Here is a 23,128-nt window from a genome sequence, read left to right on the forward strand (position 1 = left end):
ACTGACAACTCGTCACGCCTTTCCGCCAGCTGACGCGGAGGCTCCGTCCCACCAGCACTTTCCCGAAGGACCAGGGCGGGCGAGTCCTTGCAGAGCTGCGCACCTCGGCTCGGTCACTGCCAGCAACGGACACACCGTGAGAATTATGGGGAAGTTTCTAACTCAGCGTGTATTAAAGTGGCATTCTGTGAACGTTAACTCAGGGTGCGAGCGCACGCTCCCCACGAAGGTCTCTGTCCTTACAGGTGGCGTTCACAATCAAGATACGCCTCAAAATTTCAAGACCAGCGCATGTGGCCGGGCGCTCCTGTCCCCTGGAGGACACTGTGACTAGGGCCGTGTGTGGAATCCCAGTAAGGTCCATTCACTTGGCCCTGGCACATGTCTGTATTGTCTTGGGAAATGCTCATTTCTGGTATCAAAGATCCTGCTTAAAAAACCCACCCCCAAGGCAGTGATGGCGTCACACACGGGCTTGGGAAGCAGCCAGAAGGCCAGCGTGCGCGGGATCCCGGCAGTTCGCAGGAAGAACGTCCCTCCCACAAGTCCTCTTTGACAAGGCTTAGAAACAAAGCACGTCCACGTCCCCGCTGTGAACGGAGGCGCTGTGGGACCCAGACGTGTCCCCTCAGGGCAGCGACGGTGCTGCTCGCGGCTCTCTCCGGGGGCCAGGGCCGGGGCCAGGCTTCGCACAGACCTTACCGGGCGCATTACCTGCACCATTTCCACAGAAATAAAACAGACTTTGAGTTTGGGACGGACGGGCTCCCAGCCCAAGAGCCGCCATCTGCCAGCCAGGGACAGAAGCTGTGCCCTTGCTCCAAAGCGCGAATCTGCAGAATCTCATGACGTGCAACGAGCAAAGAAAAGGCCGATACTGATCTCGGATTTAAAACCACTTTTTATAGTGTGTTGTTTTATTCGGTGGTCACACCCGAGGCTGTGATGGCAGGTACAGGTGTGGGGGGTAAAAAGCTGCGGGACCTGCTCGGGGAACCACGCCCTCGGCAGGGCCCCCCGGGCTCGGAGGACGGGGCGCGTGTGAAGGCCCGAGTGTGACGGGGGAGCCGGGGGGTAAGAGTCTCAGAAAAAGAGATGTTCCGTCAGACAACTTTCCTCTTGGGCGTTAACCTTTCGGCCTGCGAACCGGAAGGGAAGGCTCAGACTGAATAAATACACGATCTGGAGGAACGGCCTTTACTGAGCACTGTCCACCCGCCGCGCGCTGAGCGGGGCTCCGCGGAGCAGCGGCCGCCCCTCCAGCCTGCGAAGGGGAGCGGGCAGCACCGCCTGCTCCTCACGGGGAGGACAGGCCCCTCCTCGGAGAAGGCGGCCGGGCCCAGTCCCCGCGCCGGCTTCCTTAGTTGACTTTGTCCTGGAAGATGTACAGGTTGTTGGTGGCGGCCACGGCGATGATGTTCTCCGCCGGGTGCCAGGCCGTGTGCAGGATCTTCTTGTTGAAGTCCAGACTGTCCACGCTCATCTCGTCCTTCCTCCTCTTCCCGCCCGCACACACCTTCCGAGGCTTTAAGCAGGCTCGAGGCTTACTGTTCTCCCGGGAGGCTTCCAGCGTGACGTCCCTCCGCGTGTTGCGATCGAACATCCTGAAGAAGTTGTTGTAGGACCCCGTCATGATCGCGCTGCTCGGGACAAGAAGAGAGAGCAACGCCCGTCAAGGAGGAAGCGCTCGGCACCCGGCCGCGCGGGCCCCTGCCCTCACCCCCCTCCCGGACAAGACCTTTCTAGAGCAAACGGCACTACGGATGGGCCGGGGAGACATGCAGGGGAAACGTCCTGCTCAACGGGGAACGCACAATCACGTCGGCAAAAAGCAGTACAGACGAGAAAAGGAAAAAAGAACCGTCACACTTTTCATTACACCTTTTTGTTTTTTTAGTGATCTCCACACCCAACGTGAGGCTCCAACTCACAGCCCGGAGACAGGAGTCCCACGCTCTCCTGACGCAGCCAGCCAGGGGCCGCACGCTAATGCGTTTTTAAAAAAGTAAAAGAACACAGTCACAGTGTGTTTGTTTTCAGGTCTGGAGCGTCTGCGACTCTGCCGCAGGGGACGCCAGTCAGGCTTGTCCCAGCACAACACACGGCTGCTTGAACAGTCCGTGACGCATTCGGATGTCGAAGTCACTTCACAGGAAGCAACAGGAACACAACGAGGAGAAGTCCCAGACCTTCCGTTTCTATAGTCAAAACATGTGTTACACAGGTTGAAACTTCTGGTCTTTTTCTATAAAACTGAGAGGAAAATGGCCCACAGCCCGTGTTGCCATGATTTGGCCCACGGCTTTAGGACGAGCCCCACTGCAGACCCTGCAGCCTGCCGTCTGATCGCGCACGGCCGGCCGCTGACCCTGACCGCGGGCGAACCCCCCGGGGTCTGACTAAACCGCACGCAGAGAACAGGCTCAACTCCGAGACCACTCTGCTCTCGAGCCCCGGGAGCGCCCAGCCGGGGACACTCGCCCGCTCAGCCTCGGGCCAGATACCGGCAGGGAAGGCTGAGCAGGGTGTGCCCACGGGGAGCTGCCGTGCGCGCTCGGGAAGCCGCACTTCCTGGGAACACAGAGGGCGGGAGACTCCCTCAGGGCCCGCTGTCTTGTGCCTGGCAGAACCCACGGCGGACCGACCGCGGCAGACCCCGGACCCAGGCTGCTCTGACCACCGTGCTCGCACGGGAGCAGGAAAGGCGGCGTCCCCAGCCACACTGGTCCAGTGACCCAAACCACACAGACGACCACCCTCCCGAGCAGTTGGCCAGGTGTCACCCTGTTCGCTGGGACAAAGCAGACTTGGGAACAAGTGGTATGTCCATTTCTGCTGCTGGACAACCTGAGCACAGCCAGGCGGTGCCAGGGACAGCACAGCCCCGGGCGGAGGGCAGGTCCCCCCTCGTGCCACAGCATCCCTCCGCAGGGGCTTCCTGGCCAGAAGGCAGGGGAGGGTTTGCAGGGAGGAAAGAACAGGCAGTGTTCCTGGAAAGTTCTCCGGCGTTCCTGGGGTGGGAGACTTAAGGGAACATTTCAGTGTTTCGGACAGACCAAGAGGCATAAAGAAAAATACACGGACTGTCCACCTACCCATAGGCCACCGCCCGCTGGGTCCAGAAAGACGGGTCCCCACCCGGGGCCCCCAGCAGGACGGTGAGTCCTCAGAGCAGGACAGGATCATCCCGGGACATGTTTACGTGTCAAACAGTTACACATTCTTAACAACACATCCATCTCGTGCGCTCTACGAGACACAGAAGCCATCGGGTCGTCGTCTTCCAACAGCTTTGTCCGGTCTGTATCCTCGTGAGGCCATCTACGGCTCTTCCTGTCGCAGGTCACGAGAAGACCCGTTCCCTGCCCCTCACCCGACACGGGCACTGGGGCTCCGTCAGATGCTCGCTCGCTCCTGTCTCTCAACAGCTCTCCCTGCCTGTGCGGCTTTACGAACGCACGCGGGCCCTGCCAGTCTCCAGAGGACCACGGTCATCGGCCTCCGGCCCCCAGCCTGCCCGACATCGCTGTCGTCGTGAGAGCTCTGGGGTGGCATCCCGGTCACTCTGACCTGCTGTCTCCTAATGAAAATGAGCATTTTTATCCATTTTCTTCCTATTTCTAGTAACTCCCATTCCTGAGCTGTCACTGTCCTACCGACCGGGACTCCTGTGCAGAGTCTGGACGCTTCCCTCTGGAGCAGCCGTACTTCTCTGCTCGTGCAGGTTTCGCCTTCACCGCCGTGCCCAGCGTGTGTCCATCGGCCTGAGAGACGCCGCTGACGCTCCAACACCGCCGCCACCTGGATCCGGGCTCACAGCGCGCGGCGCTGCCACGGCTCTGGCCCCGTCCCTGCAACACTCAGCTTGCTCCCTCCGGCTGAGGGAGAGCCGTAACTGTCCCCCCAACACGGACGACCGAGACTAGTGACTCATTCAGCGTCCACGCTCCTCAGCTTTGCTCACAGGGCTGGGGCCAGCAGCGGCTGCTTTCGATGGCGTCCCTTCCGGGGGGCGCACCCCCGTCTCGTGAGCTCCCCATGAGGGTGAACTGCTCTCCACCTGAAAGCAGCTTATCGCACACGCGTTCTGAGCGATCCCCATCTCGACACACGCCTCACGTGCTGGCGCGAGCACGAGGGCCACGGCGCACCGTCCACCTGCTGCGTCCACCTGCTGCGCGGAGCGGGCCGCTCTCAGCCGGACCGTCTGCTCTCCAAAGTAGCGTGTCGGGCTGTCCACGGCTGTTTTCAAGGTCTCTGCATCGGGTACCTGTGGTTTCGTTCTGACACGGGGGTGGGGGCGGTTTCTGCGCCTCCTGAATCCACGCGTTCACTCTCCCATCAGCTACCAGAAACCCCGATCTGGCTGCGGTACAGGCACTCCTGGGCACGCATCTGCAATCTGCCCGGTACCCCCCCAGCCCCCGGTGCTCCTGACCTTCCACGGGTCCCACTGGCCACACTCCAGAGGCACGTTGGGGCCCCTCTGATGCGGCTCAGTTCGAAAACCCAAGGTCTCTCTTCCTACTCTGGGTCTCCTACCAAGTCCACAGCCATTTTCAACCACTGCGCTTTTCGTTTCTAGAAGTCCTGTTTGATTCCTTTACGAATTTCCTACGTCATATTTAGGGCTCTCAGGATTCCTTCCGATGACCTGAAAACATCTCCAGCGTTCAACTCTCACGCCCTGCAGCTTACGCTCCAGGATCGGACTCCTCAGAGGGGAAGCTCCGTTGCTGTTTCTGACTGGTTCCCAGCAGCTCCGTGTGTACTTGGTACTTCTCACCTATATGCTCGCATCTAACGGATTTTCATCGGCGGAAATCCCGAGTCCGAGGGTGCTGGGCGAGGCACACCGCCAGGTCATCGGTGGGTTTGCCGACAGCGCAACGCTGGAGTGCTCTCTCCCAGGCCGGGCGCCAGGGCCCCGCAGTGTCCGAGCGCAGGCGTGCAGCCTCTCTCTGTTGGAGCTGCGCGCGTGCTGGTCGGGACCCCAACCCCACTGCTTGTGTGGCCCTGCCCAGGGCCCTGGTGTTGCTGCCAGGGCCTTGGGAGACGGATGCCCGCACGAGGCGCGCACTGTTTGCCGGGGCGGGTACAGCCCGGTGCTCTGCCTCTGCCCCCGCAGGCTCGCGTCTGCCGCAGTGCCCACGCAACACGGAGAGGTGGCGGTCGGCGTGACAAGAAGGCGGGACCTGAAGTGGTTGCCCTTCCCGAAGCCCAGAATCCTGCCCGCTCTGTAGGGCTTGACTCCTCAGTTAACTTTTCCAGGTCCCGCGGCCGGTCCAGACACAAATGCCCCATCCTGGGAGGGAGGGCCGGCCGACGGTTCCACATCTCTGGGCACTTCTGTGCTGCTCCCAGCCGCCAGGGTCTCGGGCACATTTCCCTCAGGACTCCCATCTGCACGAGGATGGATGATGCCGTTTCCATAATCCCTGAGGGTCTCACTGCCAGCGCGCACTGTGCGGACCCAAGGCTTCTTGACGCCCACCAGCCCTCCACTGTGAAAACTGAGCCAGCAGGGTCCTGGGATCAGATGTCCCCAGGCCAGCCTGGCACCCCAGGTTCCCGGACCTTCTGCTTCCCGTCTCCTCTTCATCTGGCCATCGCGCACTCTCCCTCGCTCACGTGCGCTCCATGACCCACGTGCAGAGATCTGTGGCGGCCTGGCCAGCAGTACAGGCCTCTGCCGCTCACGTCACGGGGAGGCCCCACCTGAGGCCCCACCTGTACTTCTAGGGACGATGACAGTCTCCTTCCAGCACCAGCCGCACTGTGTTGTCGGAGATCGAAGACACGGCCTCGACAATACTGCGGCTACTGCCCTCCTCAAAGGACGTGCACGAAATAAACCACGAGACACCAGAGCCACCGCCTCGTCAAGGCCACTGGGACTTCAGGCCGGCCGCCCCGCCAGTGAACTCGGAGAGCAGTTCCCTTCCTCCCTCCCCAAGAAAAGGCGGACTGGAACGTGGCCATCGCACACGCTCAGCGCTAAGCCCTTCTCACTCATCTTGGAAATAAGACAATAAAAATTATTTTGAAATATTTAAGAAGCATTTTAAGTATTTTAAAAACAGCCAAAAGGAACTGTAGTACTCTGTGCACCGAGTAAGGACGGGGTCGTGAGTGAGGGGACAGCTGTTCAGATGCCCCGTCTCGGCCTCGAACCTGCCGCTCAGCAGGCAGGCAGCCCGGACGGCACAGCCCGGCAGCCCCCAGGCCGCTCCTCCAGGACGCGCGCCCCACCTGTCTGAACCGCTCCAGCAGCACTCGAACTTGTCGAAGATGCAGTCGTTTTCGTACAGAGAACAAAGCTTGCTTCGCAGGTACTCGTGCACCTTGAGGAAACCACAGCAAAGTCAGAAAGCGCCGTGCGCAGCTGTGGCGCCCTCCCTGCGCGGCGGCCTCACCTGGTGGGTCTCCACGGGCCGGCTCTCCATGTTGAGGTCCCACACCTTCACCGACAGGTAGTCCCGGGTCATCATGTACCGACCGCTGTGGCTGAATTTTACGTCGGAGATGGAGGAGATGATTTCTGAGAAGAAGGACCTACTGCTGGGGTCTTCAGGCTCTTCAAAAACTGAAAAACAAAGTTTTCAGCTTCTGTTTAAAAACCAGGCAACGCGGGAACGCCTGGGTGGCAGAGCTGGCCAAGTGATTTCAGCTCAGGGTCGTGGGATCAAGCCCCATGTGGGGCTCTGCGCTCAGCGGAGTCTGCTTGGGACCCTCTCCCCGTCTCCCTCTGCCCCTGGCCCTGCTCACTTGCGCTCTAAAATAAACAACAAAACCAAACCAACACCTCCACCCCCCGCCTCCCAAAACAACAAACCCAGAGAACAAACCCCGTTTTAAGTCCCTAGGCCCTCTCTGGGGAGCCCAGGGAGCTGCAGACCGCACAGCACTCACGCTTCTCATCTTTCTGGTACGTCAACTGCCGAGCTTAAGAGACTTAGATGCCACGTCCCAGTGCCAGTTACTGCTAAGGGAGAGCACCAGACACACGGGCCCTCGGCTGTGGCCTGGAAAAGCCCCTCAGGACAGTCCGACGTGCCTTTTGGTCAAGACCCTGTGCTGACCACGGTGCCAGCGTGTCCGAGCAGCGCAGGCCCTAGCGAGCCTCATGCAGACCTGTCCCGTCCACACCACAGGAAGACAAAAGCAGCGTCACCTAGGAACCCCGGGACTGGACAGTGACCTCCAGAACGGGTCCCATATACCAAAGCCTGTCAGGAAAGGGATCCGTCTCTGCTGTTCAGGAGTCAAGCTCCGCGTAACCAAACCAAACTACTACTTTCCGGAAGACGCCAGGCGCCTCCTTAGCAGACCTTCCTTCCTCCCACAAGTTTCGCTTTCTCAGAGGAAGCTCAGCGGCCCTCCTCCTGCGCCGTGGTCGGGAGCCCAGAGGCGACACCGGAGCCCTGACTGCTCCGTCAGGCCTGTGGCTCCCGAGACTCCGCGTGCGTGCGTCCGCCTGCGAAGCTGCATTAGCTTTATTTTCTTTTAAATGCAGGAACCCGGAAACGGCTCCGCATCTCAAGTGGATTTTAAGCCAGCCAGGGGCAGCACAAACATTCGCTCAAGTCCGTTACTTCGCTGACAAGAACGACTCTGGTATCTAGAATGGTTTACTCGAGAGCATTAAGGGGCGCCCGGCTGGCTTGTTCGGTGGAGCGTGCGACTGGTCATCGTGGGGCGGTCAGTCCCAGCCCCACTGGGTGGACGCCACTATGGACAACAACAGAACGTTCTCTTCAGACACAGGCCGGCACCGCACGAGGCTCATCGCGGCCGCGGGAGTCCTAGACGAGGCTCTCTGAAATAGTCGGCCGCGGACACTGCGTGGGGCAGAGGGGCCGCTGAGAAGCGGGGAGAGCGACACACGGGCGCCAGGCCTGCTGGTGCCGCTACGCGTCCTGTGGGAGCCACTCTGGACGCCACGACCGCGAATGGATTTCACCAGCGGAGCGAGCGTCGTGGGCAATGAAGACAACAGCACGTCCTCGGACAGGCTGCCGGGACCGGTCAATGGTCCGTGAGGACGCGTGAGCAGAGTCCCCGGTCACAGCCTAGTCCCCACCACGGGACCCAAAGCGCGACACGCACACTTCCGGTTTCCTAGAAGGCTGGGCCTGCTCTTTACGGCTAAACATGAAAACGAAACTGTCCTCACCTAGAAGACACTTCAAGGCTCAGAGGATTACAGCTAGAGCTTCGCCTGTGGGAACGGGCTTCGAGGGCAGCAAAGCTCACCGCGAACAGAGCCCGCCCCGACAGCTGAGAACCGTCGCGAGTGAGGTGCATTCCGGCAGCCCCTGCCGAGGTCCTAATGCACAGAGGCAGAGGCGACAGATGGTTCTCGGCTGGGAGTTCTGGGACGAAGCCCAGAGACTCTGAGCGGGAGGAACACCACAGCTGCCCCCGGGGGACAGCGGACGGCGAGTCCGTGGGAGCACGGCCTCATGGTCCACGGGTGCCGGCAAGGGCCCACCAGAGGCCACCCGGGGACTCAGGGTCAAAAGCCGGTCCTATGCCTGCGCGGGCACGAGGAGCCCAGAAGAGACACGAAGTCTCTGGAGATGGTCTCGCGTCCGGGAAACGGCATCGACGCGAGACGTATGGAGCCTTTCGGGCACTTACACTTGGAGTGTCTGTCACACAGGGCCGAGGAGCGCATGTCGCACAGCCGGATGGTCCCTTTGCTGCTGCTGTACACGAACACGTTGCACTGCAGCGGGTGGAACTCGGCCGCGGTGATCACCTCCGTCAGCTCCTCCATGTTCACGGGCTTGATGTCCACGATGTCTGCGGGCGCACAGTTAAGGCAGAGCGCTCGGCGGGCTTCGGTCCACGTTCAAGGGAACGTTGGTGCGCATCACCCCACCGCGAGGGCCGACGCAGACGCGCACGGCACGCCAGCCCAGGAAGAGAAGCTGGGTCCCTGCACGGCTCGCACCACCGCCCCGCGCCTCCTCGGGCCCGGACTCACGCGCGCACACGCGGAGCCGGCGTCCTGCCCTCCAGCGTCCGGTGGGAGGCCGTTCCCAGCAAGACCGGACATGTCTGATAAAGCAAACAACGAAAGGAAGCAAGCAGCCACTTGTGCAAAAATCCCACACTTCCATCCATAAATCACACACAGAAAAGAACTGTCAGATTGCAAAAATCTGCTTTTTCAAAAATCTTTTCTTGATCTGCCACGAAGAGCCCATTCCAAGCGGTCAGAACACTGCTAACCCTGTAGTCTGCCATCTTTAGACATCATTCAACTAAAAAAAAAAAAAAAAAAAGCAGAATCTGGCTCTGGCTTTGGGTCAGGATGGAGCAACAGGGTCCAGATGGGCCCTTCCACTGAAACGTGTAAGAACCAGGAACCGGGCCACCATAGCTCGCCGCTGGACATGAGACAGCACAGGCTGTGGCCCTGGAGGGGCCGGAGCCCTGCAGCCGGCCCGGGGATGCTCACGGGCCCTTCTGTGCCAGAGCAGAGGTCCTGGCAGGGTCGGGGAGGAGCAACAAGCAGCAGCCCATGAGGACACCGCCGGGCCAGCGCCTCGACAGACCGAGCAGGGCCCCCGCTCAGGCCAGTGCACGGCCTGCGGCCCGAGGTGCGCTGAGGGGACAGCGGTCAGTGCGCAGACCGGTGCAGCGGCACGGGGGCAGGGGAGGGGCCCGAGCCTTGGGGAGCAGCACGACTCGCGGCCAGAGCATTCACGGGAGCGGAGCGAAAGGCACTCAGAGGGTCACGGTGCTAACAGAAGCGCGTAGTAAAGCGCCGTGTGTTCCATGACCTACGTCGCCACAAGGAAGGGCAACTGAAACATGACCGTGGGACAGAGTCTTGCAAAGACAATGAGAAATGTGACTGCGCACATAAATCATTTATGAGTCAGAGTTCTCACAAAACACAAAGAAAAATGATGAGATTCCAAAAGGAGAAAGCCCACAAAGGGTAGTAAAAAAAAAGTTCACACTAATGAATAGTAAATTAACAGAATATACTTCAACACACCTATAATCAAATAAATTAAAGATGGTCTTATTTTGGTTTTATTGATGTAAAGTTATTTTAAGAAGGTCCAGGGTTCTGCTAAAATAGACGCTCAGAGGCGGTGGGAACGCCCGTCTCCAAGCCTGCCCAGAGGCGGCCCCCACGTAGCCCTCTGCGGCTCACGTCCCAGGGACTGAGGCCCACAGGTGCATGCGCGGCTCCGGGTGTACACCCAACCCTGCGGCTGCAAACCTGCATTCTGACTCCGGGGGACAGATGGCTAAGACGGGCCAAGAAATCAAGGAGGCCAGTGGAAGGAACTCTGGAGCTTTTGGATGTGCCCCAGGCCCTGTGCACACAGCTCTGCACCCACGGGCTCTCGGGTCCCACAGGACCACAGGCAGCACCCCAGGAGTGCGGGTTTGCAGAGGGAGAGGAAGGCCTGGGCGACGGAGGGACTCCATGCTCATTAAGGTCGTTGAGCTGAACTCGGGCCTCGGCACCCCGAGCGCTTGCAACTTCATCGCCACCGGGTGGAGGAGCCCGTCATTCTTGGACACGAACTTACTCACGCAGACGCCTACAACGTCCGCCGCCTACAACGGTTACCGGTGCAGGGGGGACTGGGGGGAAGAACTTCCTCTGAATTATCTGAATTTTGTTCAACGTGGTCACATATTAACAGAAGAAAGGAGGATTTAAAATATGAGTTTAAGGAGGGAAAGCAGAGAGCATGGGCATGAGCCCTGTGAGACGGGAGGCTGTGCCCGGCGGCAGGAAGAGGAGACCCTGCGGGTAGGCATCGGAGCGCCTCGGTGACCAGCAGCACCTCGGGGCGGACAGAGCCGCCCCGCTCTCTCTTTGCAAACAGGGTCAACAGCCACACCAAGCACAGGGACAACAGGCCATAAAAATCTGGTGGTGAAACGCTCGAGTTTAAAACACCACATACACTTCATCTTGCAGCTCTTCCTGAGTACAAGGGAGCACACACACACGTGCCAAACTGCAGCCCAGGTGACCTGTGGACATCTGTCCCACTGTGGCCGGCCCGACATTGCTCCCAAACGGGGGAAATCCTGACCAGTGCCCCTCGATGTGCACACAGGACAGGGCTCTCACTTCTGCACAAATCGACAACTTCTAACACGCGTGCCCAAGCAGCCGCACGCTGACGGTCACCCTACCAGAAACAGCAGCCCGGCAGCGTTCTGAAGACACGGAAGAGGCCTTCAACAGCTTGTCTTCTCACAGAGCTCTCCCGCGATCAGTCACTCCTAACCACCCCTCTGACCGAAGCCAGGGTCTTCTATTCTAGTATCTGCGAGCAGGTTTGGGGTGGAGAGCAGGGGACCAGGCAGCAGTGAACCTCCAGACACACACACACTATTTAAAACTGTCTCTCAGGAACCCAGGAAGGCAGGTCGTGCTCATTTCACGGAGAACTCTCCCCAGAGGCGGAAAGCAGTTTCCGGTTTTAAGGACAGGTTAAACCAGAGATCTTACACCACAGGCTGCCACGCAGCAAGCCGTGCTCCGAGGTGCCGACTCAGATGCAGGAGCGGACGTGCATCCAGAACTTTCCTGAAGAACAAACCTATGAACAATGCCGAGACAGCCAACCGATGAAGGATACTAAAGCTTCTGTCTGTGATTTCTAAATGCCATAGATTAATTCTCAGGTCATCTGCAGAAAGATAGGTTTCATGATCACTATTTACTGAAATGGAATTTATATGATACGTGTGAGCATTTGCAAAAATTCGTCGTGGACTTGCTTCTACCATAAGATCCATGGGCTTCAATATTGGAACCTAAAAATGGAAGGAAATAGGAATTCAAAACAAAGATCACCACAGCATCAAAGTACAACACTTACAGCAGAAAACAAAAGGGAGCAAGTCTGTATCCCCAGCGAGCTAAGACTTCTGTACAGGCACTCCCCAAAGAACCAAAGAGCAGAGCTGTGAACACAGGCTGCGGACGGGGTCCTGTCCCTCCCTGCCGCTGTCCCTGCGGCAGATCATCCCGGCACGGAGACCCACTGCCGCCAGGGCGGGTGCCCCCGAGGACGGGGCTTCTGCCTGCCTGCCCTGCAGCCACCGCGCGCCCCTGTGAGACCTCGTCAAGAACCCCCCTCCCTCTCTTGCCACCGCTGCTCTGCGGGGTGACGGTGTGAACCTCTTCACTGCCTGGGGGGTCTGCTGCTCCGTGCACGTGCTGGGCGCCAGGGAGGGGTGCGGGGAGGGGAGAGCGCACAGGAGGGCCCCAGAGAGCTGATGTGGGGCCACGCTCCCAACAGCTCCTGGCCACACGGGCTGGTCCGCCTGTCTGTGCTCCTCAGCAGCTCACCGAATCCGGCAGAGACAGTTTCTGGAACGTGTAACGGACTTCAGTGAAAGGGGTTTTAAAAGGAGCACAAAATCCCCACCTCCGTGCTGGGCACTGTGGTCAGGGAACAGGACAGCCACACCATGTGGCAACAGTGGAGTCGCCTGGCAACAGACAGAGGAGAGCAAGGGGCCGCCTGCGCGTACCAAGGCCCCCACGAGAGGCAGGCGCGCCATCATGGGTGATCGTGTCCACATGTGAACAAGGAGGAGGAAGTCCCCACACCAGTGACATCTAGTGAGAAAGAAGGCAGGAGTTTAAAAGCACAATAAAAATTAACAGTAGTAACTGTGGCTTTTCTAATTAAAAGCCAAAGGGAGCGCCTGGAAAGGACCGGAGGAGAGCCCGCCTCGTCTCGGCCCAAAAGTCTGCAAAAATGAGCTTGGGGGACAAGCATAAATGCCGCCCTCATTCTCCAGCAGCTAGGGGCTGACCCCACACCGGTGTTCTCTCAGTAGGAGGCATCTGTCCCGCAGGGCGCACGGCAGGCGGCCACCGCCCTCCGACGGGTCTCTCAGTGATCCGAGCACATGGCGACTCTCATGTTAGGACAGAAAGGCTCCTCCTCCTAAGTCAGTCCCTTTCCTGGCACTAAGAATCTAAGAGGAAAACAAAATTCAGAAAGAGGAGTATTTGACTCCTACTCAGCCAAATTTGGGCAAATAGTCTTTTTAGCTTTTAGAAAGGCAATTAAGAAATCAAATAGAGGCCTAAAGTCACAGAGGTCCGTCAGTTTCCAGCCTGTGAGTCTAAATCGGGGTGCTCACACAGCTGTTTCTGATGAAACGACACTTCGGTCCAGTTACACCACGTGCCTCTGGCAAACGTGCAGCAGAGCCACTGAGTACAACCGACATGGAGCCCGGCGAGACTGTGGGTTTTCCAACGGGCACGCGAGCGTCTGGTGCGGCGGGGCAGGCTGAGAGCCGGGACAGCGTGCTTGGCGGGAGGCCCTAAAGGCGGTGGGGCACACGCAGCGGGGGAGGCAGGACCGCGTCGCAGGGCACCCAAAGCCTCCTCCGTTCGGTCACACTCAGAGTTCCACATGATGGGAGCTGGAACCCGAGAGCCACGGTCACTCCCGTGGCTCATCACCACCGCATGGTCGTGGAAGCAAGGGCACGGCGGGGGAGAAACCCCAGTGTTTACATCAAAACATCCTGGTTCAAATCAGGATTTTAAAAACTCTCCGTGAGTCAATCACGCTACTTCTGCACGTCAACCCCCTGGATGCGTGGTGACACCTCGGTCCCACATGCGCTCCTCCTTGACAATGCTGTGTCCCGCACCCTGGGGAGCACCGGCCCCGTGTCTGGGCTGTGGCTGTCCTGTGCGCCCACCATCCCAGCACCCCGTGTGCGCCCAGCACTGAGAGCTTGGGGAACGGAGCAGAGACAGACCCTGCGCGCTCTGCACCTAGTGTCACTAGGGTCTCTCAGCGGGGTGCCCTTCCCTGGAGCACCTAATAACCCGTGACGAGGTCACTGATAAGGTCTTCATTTGATAAACAATATTCAGCAAAGCTTCAAACCTCGTTATAAAACAAACCAGCCAACCAGCAATTTTCACGGGCACTGGACAGTGCTGGTCTTCCTGCCGCTGCCCCACGCACGCGGCACATCCTGGCGCCCCACCCCCTTCCTATCTCCTCCGCACACTCCAGGGTGGGCACTCCTGGGCAACGACCTGACCCAACTTCACAGCCGTTACAGTGTGAACCCAATCTAGGTGTCAGAACTGATGAAGACGGTCGTGTCACAGGGTGCCCAGGGATACCAAAAAGGAAGTGAAGGTATTACGGACTGACAGGCAAAGAACCCTGAAAGCTCCGAGGGTGCCTCAGCTGACTGCGGAGGTGCCACGAGAGCCCCAGGGTTGTGTCGTTCATCTCGCACCCGTGGCCCGTGCGGCTTCACCCGGGGCACCGCTCTGAGTCCCACGGGGACCTCACCACCACCAATGTACGCCTTAAAACCTTCGCAGTGAATGCTGATACACTGAGAGGGATTTCTGTTGCAGGGTCGGCCTTTAGTTTAGACTTTCTTTAGTACCATCAGATCTTTCTGAACGTACTGTGCGGCTTCCTGCTTACGTGAAATCCAGGGAAGCCCACTGTAACACACACGCACACGACAACTGTGATCACAGACAGCCTCCTCGGGTCGGGAAGGCAGATGTCACCACAGTCCTGCGCAGGGCTCTTCTCTACACAGCTGACTACACACTGCCCTTGATTAACCAGGAAGAGAACTGGGTAGTTTGAGAAAAAGTGTGTACCCGCAGCGCGGTAATGCGAAATGGGTCTCGAAGCCGTCCGTCTTCATCCTTCAGGTTATAACCTTCTGCTCTTTTGTCCCGTTCACTTATTTTCCATAATTTAATAGTTTTATCTGAAAATAAAAATCTCAGTGTCCATGTTAAAAGAAAAACTGTATCACGCACCACCGGAGTCGAGTATCACATCAGAGAACCGTATGGCTCTATGTTGACTGAGAAGCTACGAGACTCTGAAGGTTACTTTCCGGTAGGGACAGAGCGGACGCTCCGTCTGCAGGATGAGGAGAGGCGGGGCGCGCTGGAGGGCAGGGCGCATGGGGCGTGCCGCTTGCTCCTTGTGCGCTTTCCGTCCTCCGCCTGCTCCCTCGCTAGTCACTTACCCTGTCCCCGAAGTTTAAAGCAGAAACGACCTGGAGAACGGGTTAAAGTAACAAGTAAAGTAAAAATCTGCTACACCCAGCAAATTAAAAATAAAATCCTAAATCAAATAATCCCTTAAAAAAAAAAAAAGGCTCTTACCATTTGTAGAGAGTAGAAAGTGAGCAGCGTTCTGTTGTGGTAGCCACCTAATTTTATTAATTTTTTCCTCAATTTCTAGACTTTTCAAATAGTCAAACTCTGGTTCGTGACTTTGAAAGGTACTGTAAACATTATATTCTCCCCTGGCGTGAGGGCGACTTTTGTTCTGCAAGGAAACACGAGCTGGGTTAATGAACAAAGCACAGGACCGAGAAAACTTCAGTACTACCAATTTGGATATAAAATGACTACACACATTTTTAAAAATTAAAGAAAACCCTGGGTCAAAAATTATCCAGGAGAGGACACTCTGAAATAACTTACTTGGAAAAAACAAGTATCTGATAATTTCGCAGACCTTCTACCCCACCCCGGGGCACACGTGTTAGAGCGGGTCTGCGGAACATGCCTGCCGCCTGCACGGGAGCCAGGGGCCCCTTAACACAAGGAGGCTCCTCCACGGACACACTTTTCCCCGAGAGGCTGGTGGGCCCACGATGGGGGCAGCACGGTGCAGTGTGACCCCGTGCGGTCCACACCGAGCCCCAGAAAGGCCCGCCAAGACAACACCCCCCGCACGCCACCCCCAGGAAGAGGAGGACGGGGCAGCACTCAGGCCGTGACCAGCACCAGCAGAGGACCCCCGCGATGGAATTTTCAACACACGTAAAACAGTTCCATACATGACAGTGAAAGCAGAAAAACATGCTTGGGAAGATGCATATTGTCTTCAAAATAATAACCAACTCCGGGAAAGCAGAGTGAGAAGGCGGCAGATTTGGGAACCACGCTAGGAGACAAACTAGGGGGAGCCCAACTGGGGCCGCCTCGACCTGCCAAGGGGCCGCCTCGACCTTGGTGGTGGGTCCATAAATGTATTTACATTAATCTCTGAAATCTTCTGTAACCAAAGTGACATTTTCTTTTTTTTTTTTTTTTTAAGATTTTATTTATTTATTTGACAGACAGAGATCACAAGTAGGCAGAGAGGCAGGCAGAGAGAGACGGGGAAACAGGCTTCCCGCTGAGCAGAGAGCCCGATGCGGGGCTCGATCCCAGGACCCAGAGATCATGACCTGAGCCGAAGGCAGCGGCTTAACCCACTGAGCCACCCAGGTGCCCCAAAGTGACATTTTCTATGAAACAGTAAAAATATCACATAATTACAAACCAAGGACAGCAAGATTTTAATTCTCGCTCTATCACTGGCACCTGAACTCTTACATGTTCACACTCGAGGCTGTGTGTCAAGGATATCGAACGAGCAGAGAAACCTTTATGTCTGGGCTTGTGTATTACTGAATTAGATCACGTTATGAGAAAACACCCCCCAGCTCCCTGAATCTCTCCACTGCATGGCTCTCTGTGCCGCACACCCCTGGAAACCACGTGCAGACCCCAGGGTCTAGGACCCGGTTGCCGCGCGTGGCTGTGTTAGGCGCGTTCGCTCTTTCTTCAGGCTTGCATCGCACCCCCCACGATAAAGCAGAATACACCAGCAGATGCTTCTACCTTGCCCATGAGAAAAAGGAAATTGAAATCTTCAAAGAAGAAAAATCTGTGGCATCAGTCCCTCAAGACCGTAACCAACTCCGAGAAAACAGCAGGATACGAACAACTGGGTGAGGTACCCACACCCGGGGCCACCGGTCCTTCCCGACCACGGTCTCCGAAAAGACGCGCTGCAGACGTCTTCCTGTCAGAACCACGCCACCCCCTGCCAGCCCTAAAACCTCTGTCCTACAGGCTGAGACCCTGTGTCAGCCTCCGAGGACCCCCAGGCAGGGAGCAGTCTCCATGTGTCTGGGAAGAGGAGAACAGAAAAGCCAGAGGAAGGGCCTCGAGGAAGACCTGCTTGCCCACGGCAGCTGGGTCCCTAGGAGAGAACAGAGCCAGAGCCACCAAGGCTGCCCGCCTGAGGTCCTGGGCACAGGCTGGCGAGGACAGGAAGATGGTGGCAGGTGCATTCTGGTTCCGATAAGCTGCGTGCTGGTGTCAGAACCACTTACACCCAATGGCTGGCCCCGTGAACTGCAGAGCCGAGCCAAGTCCCTCAACCCTGCTGGCCTGAGACGGACACACTAGGCTGCCGGGAACGGAGGGCTCTGCCGCTAAGACGGAAAACAGCTTGGAAATCGCGCTGCGAACTCTGCTCCCGGCCTCGCGTCTCGGGCACACCCTGAACTTTCCGACGGTCCCCTCTCGCTCCGACCCCCTGGCTGGACACCGTGCCCCTTTCCGCACTGCAGCACAGCCCTGTGCCCGGGGTGTCTGCGGGGAGGGCGGCGGCGAGCGCCAAGATCCAAGAGGAGGAACATGAAGGCTTTTCATGTCAACCGAACTATGAAGAAAAAGACAGGAGAAAAGCTGCCCAGGGTTTCTTAAGTTGCAGACAGCCGGGTATCAAATGTAAACCATGTCAACAACCCGATTCTGCGTGAACCCGTGGCTTCACATGACTGACCACGACGATACACCTTAACGAACACTAGCCGCAGGTTCTCACGGAGGAGGCGCCCAGCACAGTAACAGGACGCTCGAGTACCCTATGATCTATCTCCCATGGGAACCTCGTACTTTTTAGGTTTAAACGAGGACTCGCAAAGGGAGAAAAATCTCCTCTTCTACAAGGATACATTTAGATGGCAAACGAAAAGGAGCGAAGAGCCAACCGGCCGACGGCTCCGACTCGGCCCGCTGCCGTCCGGGCCCTCCTGCAAGTCGGAGGTGCGGCCGCTCCCTCGCGGCAGCCCGGCCAGCGAGCGACGTGGGGGGTGCAAAGTCATGAACTCACCGAACCGTCCGTGAAGACCTAGGCAGACTAACGACCTACGCAAGAATTCTTGCCACCCCAAATCAGAAACAATAGGATTAGATCTACTGAACTAAGAAATTGTCCTTTTAAAAACTAAAAAATAGTTCTTAAATCTATGTGGACATAACCAAAGTCAGAGCTACAGCAGGCACACTTTAATGACGAGACGCTGACCCTCCACAGCGCCCTTCCCACGGACCAGCGCCGTCCTCCGCTTCGGCTGGGGGAGCCCAGGGCCCGCCCTCCCACAGACGCCCCCGAGCGCGCCTCGCCGGTGGCAGGGCCGGCCGCCGCCCGCACGCACGTCCGCGGGAAGGAACAAGGGCCCACGAGGTGCTACGGCGAAGCTCCACCACGGAAGTGTAGAGACCAGATTCCGAGGACGAGAAAGTACGTCCCCGTGACCTGCCCCGACACAGACGAGGGCCCTGCGAGTGAAGTTGGCGGCAAAGACCGAGGCCGGGCTGCACCGTGGCTCCCGCCTACAGGGTGTGCGCGCCCGGCCACCGCGCCTCCTTCCTCAGCGCTCCCCACCAGCTCTGCTGAGGCTCCGGGGCAAGGCCTGCTTCTACCTCCCATTCTCTCCTTATGCATTACTGAAAAAGACGGGTTTCTCTGCCCTCTCCCCCAAAGAGAGGGACCTACAAAATGGCTTGTGAGTGCGAGTCCTCTGGGGGGCCCTCCAGGCCCCGTTCTGAGGACTCCTTCCTCTTAGCACGGACAATGGGGTCCTCGGGGGGCATGGCAGAGGCAGGCAGCTCCCCTCTGACTGAGGAGGAAGAGAGAAATCATGGCCCCCAACACACAATCTTCCCTGGAGCTGGCGTCGCCGCAGCCGTCCAGCGCGCACGGCCCGCGCACTGCCCACTGGGCCACGGGGCTGGCAGCCAGCGCCTCCAGGGGCTGCGGGAGTGAAGCTCACCCACGGCCCCCGGCACAACGACAGGACGAGAGCAAAGCTATGTGGACGTCCACCGCCCCACATCCTTCCCTCGGTCCTCACGGCAGCCTGTGGGCAGAGCAAGGACTCTCCTCTCCCGAAGGCAAGGGCACAGGGGACTCCATCGGAGCTCCGTGGCTGGCCGTTGGGGGGCGGAAGCACGGGTCTTCTGGCTTGCCCGGGACAAACGCCTCCCGCACAGGCCGTGTGCTGCGAATGACTAGCAGCGAAGCCACAGACTGAAAAACGCCCGTGTTTCTCTCCCTCCTTCCAAGCGACACGAGAAAGGCTGGCTTTCATTCGGCTTGCGGACTGCGCATCACTGACCTCTTGCTCCCGCTGAAAAATAACAACTCGGCCGCCCTTGTCTCCCGTCGCTAGAAGATCTCCAGAGTAACTGAATTCGACAGTTGAGATGATGTCGGCTGCCAATAAAATACAGAAGCAATTTACCAGATTACGATTTGGAAAGGAGTTATAATCAATAACAAAGGTCAATAAAAAAGGTCCAAGAGACAAACACACACATATACAACTTTGTCACTGGATAAAGCAACATTTTCACAGGAAACTCATCATTCCCAAGCAGCTGATTCCGCTTCTGGCACCCAGAGCCCAAGAGCACATACGAGCTCATGGGCTCCGCTCCGTGGACTGAATGCTCGGTCCCTGGGGCACCAGGGTTTATTTAGGCTGCATTATCCTGATATAAGGGTATGGAATAAAATCTTAAGAAAATTAATTTTGAAAAGAAAACAAAAACACTGGTCCTAGAAGACTGCTGTCTGATTTTACGACACACGCCTGATAGTAACTCATAAAATAGAGCACAAACTCTGTTTCTCTGACTGGATGCAACCACGACCACCAATAACGACAGCATCGTTACCCAGTGAGACGCGACGCTGGACGCCTGAGATTTCGGACACTGACACGCAAAGACCTTGGCCATCGGCTCACTACAGGTGAAGGGCACAGGGTACGAGCAATACAGCAAGGGCGGCGTCCCGGGGCCGAGGCCTGGAGGGAACGGATCTGGATTCATGAATGGACCCCTGGACTAAGAAAAACAGAAAGGACCGTTTTCTCCCGGTTGGGCACGCTGCGTGCGGGCCGAATGAAGACAAGGCCATGGGTTGATCCCCCAGGAGCCGCTGTCCCCCTGCTCTGTCCAGCACAGGGACTCCGCGCCCGCGTCAGCTGCCCCAGACAATCTCCGCTCTGGCTGTCCTGAGGACGAGCCGGGCTGGATCAGTACAGCCCGCCCGGCTGCTGGGGCACGGACGCCGACGGCCTGTCCCGCTGGAGGACAGACTGCGCGCTCTGCACAGGGGGACCCCATGGCCGCGGCGGGAGTGTTTAAAGACACGACTGCTGCGCAGCTCCTCGTCCAACACCAGGAAACAGACACTGAAAGTACTTGGAGAACCCGGCCCGTAACGGGGCTCTCAGAGGTGTGCGCAAACCCGCAAGTCACACAGTTGACACGGGACTGCCGTACGAGCTCTCACCTCCTGCACTGTGCTCCGCGTTGTTTTTAATTTTTAAAGAGATTTTATTTAGAGCGAGAAAGAGTGAGAGAGAGAGCAGGAGAAGGGGAGGGTCGTGGGAGACGCAGACTCCCTGCCCAGCAGGCGCCTCGACCCACACCAGGATCAGGACCTGAGCCCAAGGCAGCCACTTAATGCACAATGAGCCACCCGGGCGCCCCCTGGGCACGACTTTTAAACACACAGAATTCTCCTGCCTGGGATGTCCTGCCTTCCTTTTTTTTTTTTTTTAAAAGAAACAAAAACACCCCTTCAGTCACAGCCAGAAAAAGGACCAGGCTTCTTGTCAGATGTGTCACTTTTTAAATTAAACGACTCAAAATAACCCAATTTGCTTAAATGGAATTAAAATATCCTGTACTGGACTAAACGGGACTCCACCTCTGTCGTTCACACCCGGGGGTCTATGATATTATATAATTAACGGCATTCTCGCTCTGTCAGTGATTTTTAAACTTAATTAAAACGGACTGAATCTTTTAAAAGAGAAACTCCCATGACTGCCACTGGCGAGAAATTATTTTCATTACGCTGCGCAAATATGTATGAATCTAAAGTGAGAAAATGCTGTCCACAGAGTTTAAAAGAGCTCGAAAGTCAAAATAAATATACAAACTAAATACCTACAAAATTACAAAACCAACAAAATTTAAATTACCAACATGAATTTAACATGATGGCCATTACTCTACAGAACTAGAGTGATGCTAAAAGCAAAAACATGGTACTGAGGGCACCCAAGGGGCCTTCGCAGCGGCCACACACGGCACGAGGACTCGGGACGCACTGCTGGGTATGAGCAGCCGGAGGCCCCTGCGCTGGGCCCACACGCACACGGGCCCTGCTGGCCACAGGGGGTGGCGCTGCGTCTCTGCAGAGTGGCAGCACGGCCCGGGCGCTAGTGCACACAACCCACAGTGAGGCACTCTGGTAGGACAGGACATCTGGCTGGTGCAGAGCTTACTCAGTCTATGTTTTAAGTCATACTCAGAAACCGTGACGCACGCCTGGCAGTGCCCAGGGACCCAGCTCCGACCTTCTGTCCAGTGCGGCCCACGGCTGGGAGAGGCCTTTCTCCACCACCACCACCACGATGCCGGAGAGGACTGGAAAAGTGTCCCACCACTAAGCAACAATGGTGGGCAGGCTCTGACGTGCAGGTGACAGCAAAGGGACAGGAGGCGTGGCAGGTGACAGTCTAAGTACGCACAGGGGGGCGAAGTCTCAACCTGCCCGGGGCCTCGGCCACGCTGCACATCAGGAGCTGGGCATGGAGCTAGAAGGCCATTTCCTGAACTGCTAGGTCCCCCAGGTTGGCCCCATCCTGTCAGGTGGGTGCACAGTTACTCCCCCTTCCTGTTTCCCAAACGCCGGCTGCCGCGAGTGAAAGACTCCTCCCCAAAAGGAAAAATCTCGGAAGAAAAGGTTCAAGATTCTAACACATGGGGTCCTTACGAAGTGACCGACCTCAGGGAAGCCCTCCAGCTGGAAGGCCCACCTGCCCACGGAACTGCCTGCCGGCTCCAGATGGTTGCGTCTTAGACACGAACCCATCGCTCCCGACCTGCAGACGGCTGAGCGAAAACCCCAAAACAAGGCAGCTGGAGAAAGAGGGAGACTGCATAGACAAAATGTCGAAGAAATGACAATTAATGTCCTCAAGGGAGCTAATGCCTGCCAACTGGAATGACATCACCAATGCTGGCTGGGCGCCTGCCAGGGGCCAGGGGCTGCTGTAACCGAATGGGGCCCCAGGTGAAGCGGGCGCCCCTCCAACAGCCCGGAAGCAGGGCTCCCGCCATCCCTGAAGCAGGCCCTGGGCTTGGCGCCTGGCGCACCTGCGCGGCACCCCAGCCAGGCAGTAGGGCGCAGGGCGGGGTCCCTGGAGGACGGCGACATGCTGCCCCAGAGAAAGAAAAACAAGGAAATGCGCTTTGGAATTCAACGGTGGTAATTTCAAAACTCAACAGCTCTTCCGAAGGGTAGAGCCAGGAGACAGAGACGGACAAGAGGAGAGAAAAGGTCATTAGAGGCCCGGGTAGGTGGCCCATCACCAGGTAACAAGCTCTGGAAAGGAGAAAACGAAGCGACAGGAACATCAAAGGACTAAGAGGAGCGTGTCCGCAGCAGGAGCCCAGGAGCCTCCAGGCTGACGAGGTCCTCGGGGGGCTGGGCCGGGCCCAGGAGCACACCCTCGCCCACGGTGCCTCACTGTGGGAACCACAGCCCTGGGGACAAAGGGGGACTCTAAAGTTCTCTCGAGAAAACGAACAGGTCACACAGCAAAGCAATCAGGGGGCAGCAGACAGGACGCAGGAAGACGGTGGCCGGAACGCCAACTGTCCTCACAGTTCCGAGAAAAACCCGTTTTTGACCCATAATTCTACACCTGGCCAAATTTTCAACTGCATTTAAAAGGGCAGAGTAAAGATATTTCAAACATGAAGGGGAAAAAAGCAAAGACCACAACAAAAAGCCCCTTTCTCAGCAAATACTGGGTGATGCAATTTGGCAAAATGAGAACAAAGCCAGGGGAAGGCGGACGGGGGGCGTGCGGACGTCCCCGCACCGGCGAGGACAGGCCAGGAGGCCACGGCGCCGGGAGCAGCCCGTTCCCACCGCCACAGACACAGAGGAGCAAG

General features: G+C 57.6%; 1 protein-coding gene across 2 annotated transcripts in view; it reads right to left on the bottom strand.

Moving 5' to 3' along the window:
- Positions 1-883: 883 nt before the first annotated feature.
- The window catches only part of PPP2R2D (protein phosphatase 2 regulatory subunit Bdelta), a 45,800-nt gene continuing 23,555 nt past the window's right edge, over positions 884-23,128 (bottom strand). Inside the window, exons 3-10 of one of the 2 annotated variants that reach the window (XM_059172806.1) lie at positions 15,182-15,347; positions 15,043-15,072; positions 14,663-14,775; positions 11,631-11,808; positions 8,644-8,808; positions 6,417-6,586; positions 6,253-6,344; positions 884-1,640 (exon numbers count right to left, since the gene is read on the bottom strand). In XM_059172806.1, the coding sequence (XP_059028789.1) occupies positions 1,361-1,640; positions 6,253-6,344; positions 6,417-6,586; positions 8,644-8,808; positions 11,631-11,790 (867 nt within the window). In that variant the 5' untranslated portion in view covers positions 11,791-11,808; positions 14,663-14,775; positions 15,043-15,072; positions 15,182-15,347 and the 3' untranslated portion in view covers positions 884-1,360. Of the gene's footprint in view, positions 1,641-6,252; positions 6,345-6,416; positions 6,587-8,643; positions 8,809-11,630; positions 11,809-14,662; positions 14,776-15,042; positions 15,073-15,181; positions 15,348-19,263; positions 19,362-23,128 lie in introns of both variants that reach the window. The other variant, XM_059172807.1, reaches the window with a different exon arrangement.

The sequence above is a fragment of the Mustela lutreola genome, chromosome 4, assembly GCF_030435805.1.
Source record: "Mustela lutreola isolate mMusLut2 chromosome 4, mMusLut2.pri, whole genome shotgun sequence".
NCBI classification, from domain to species: Eukaryota; Metazoa; Chordata; class Mammalia; order Carnivora; family Mustelidae; genus Mustela; species Mustela lutreola.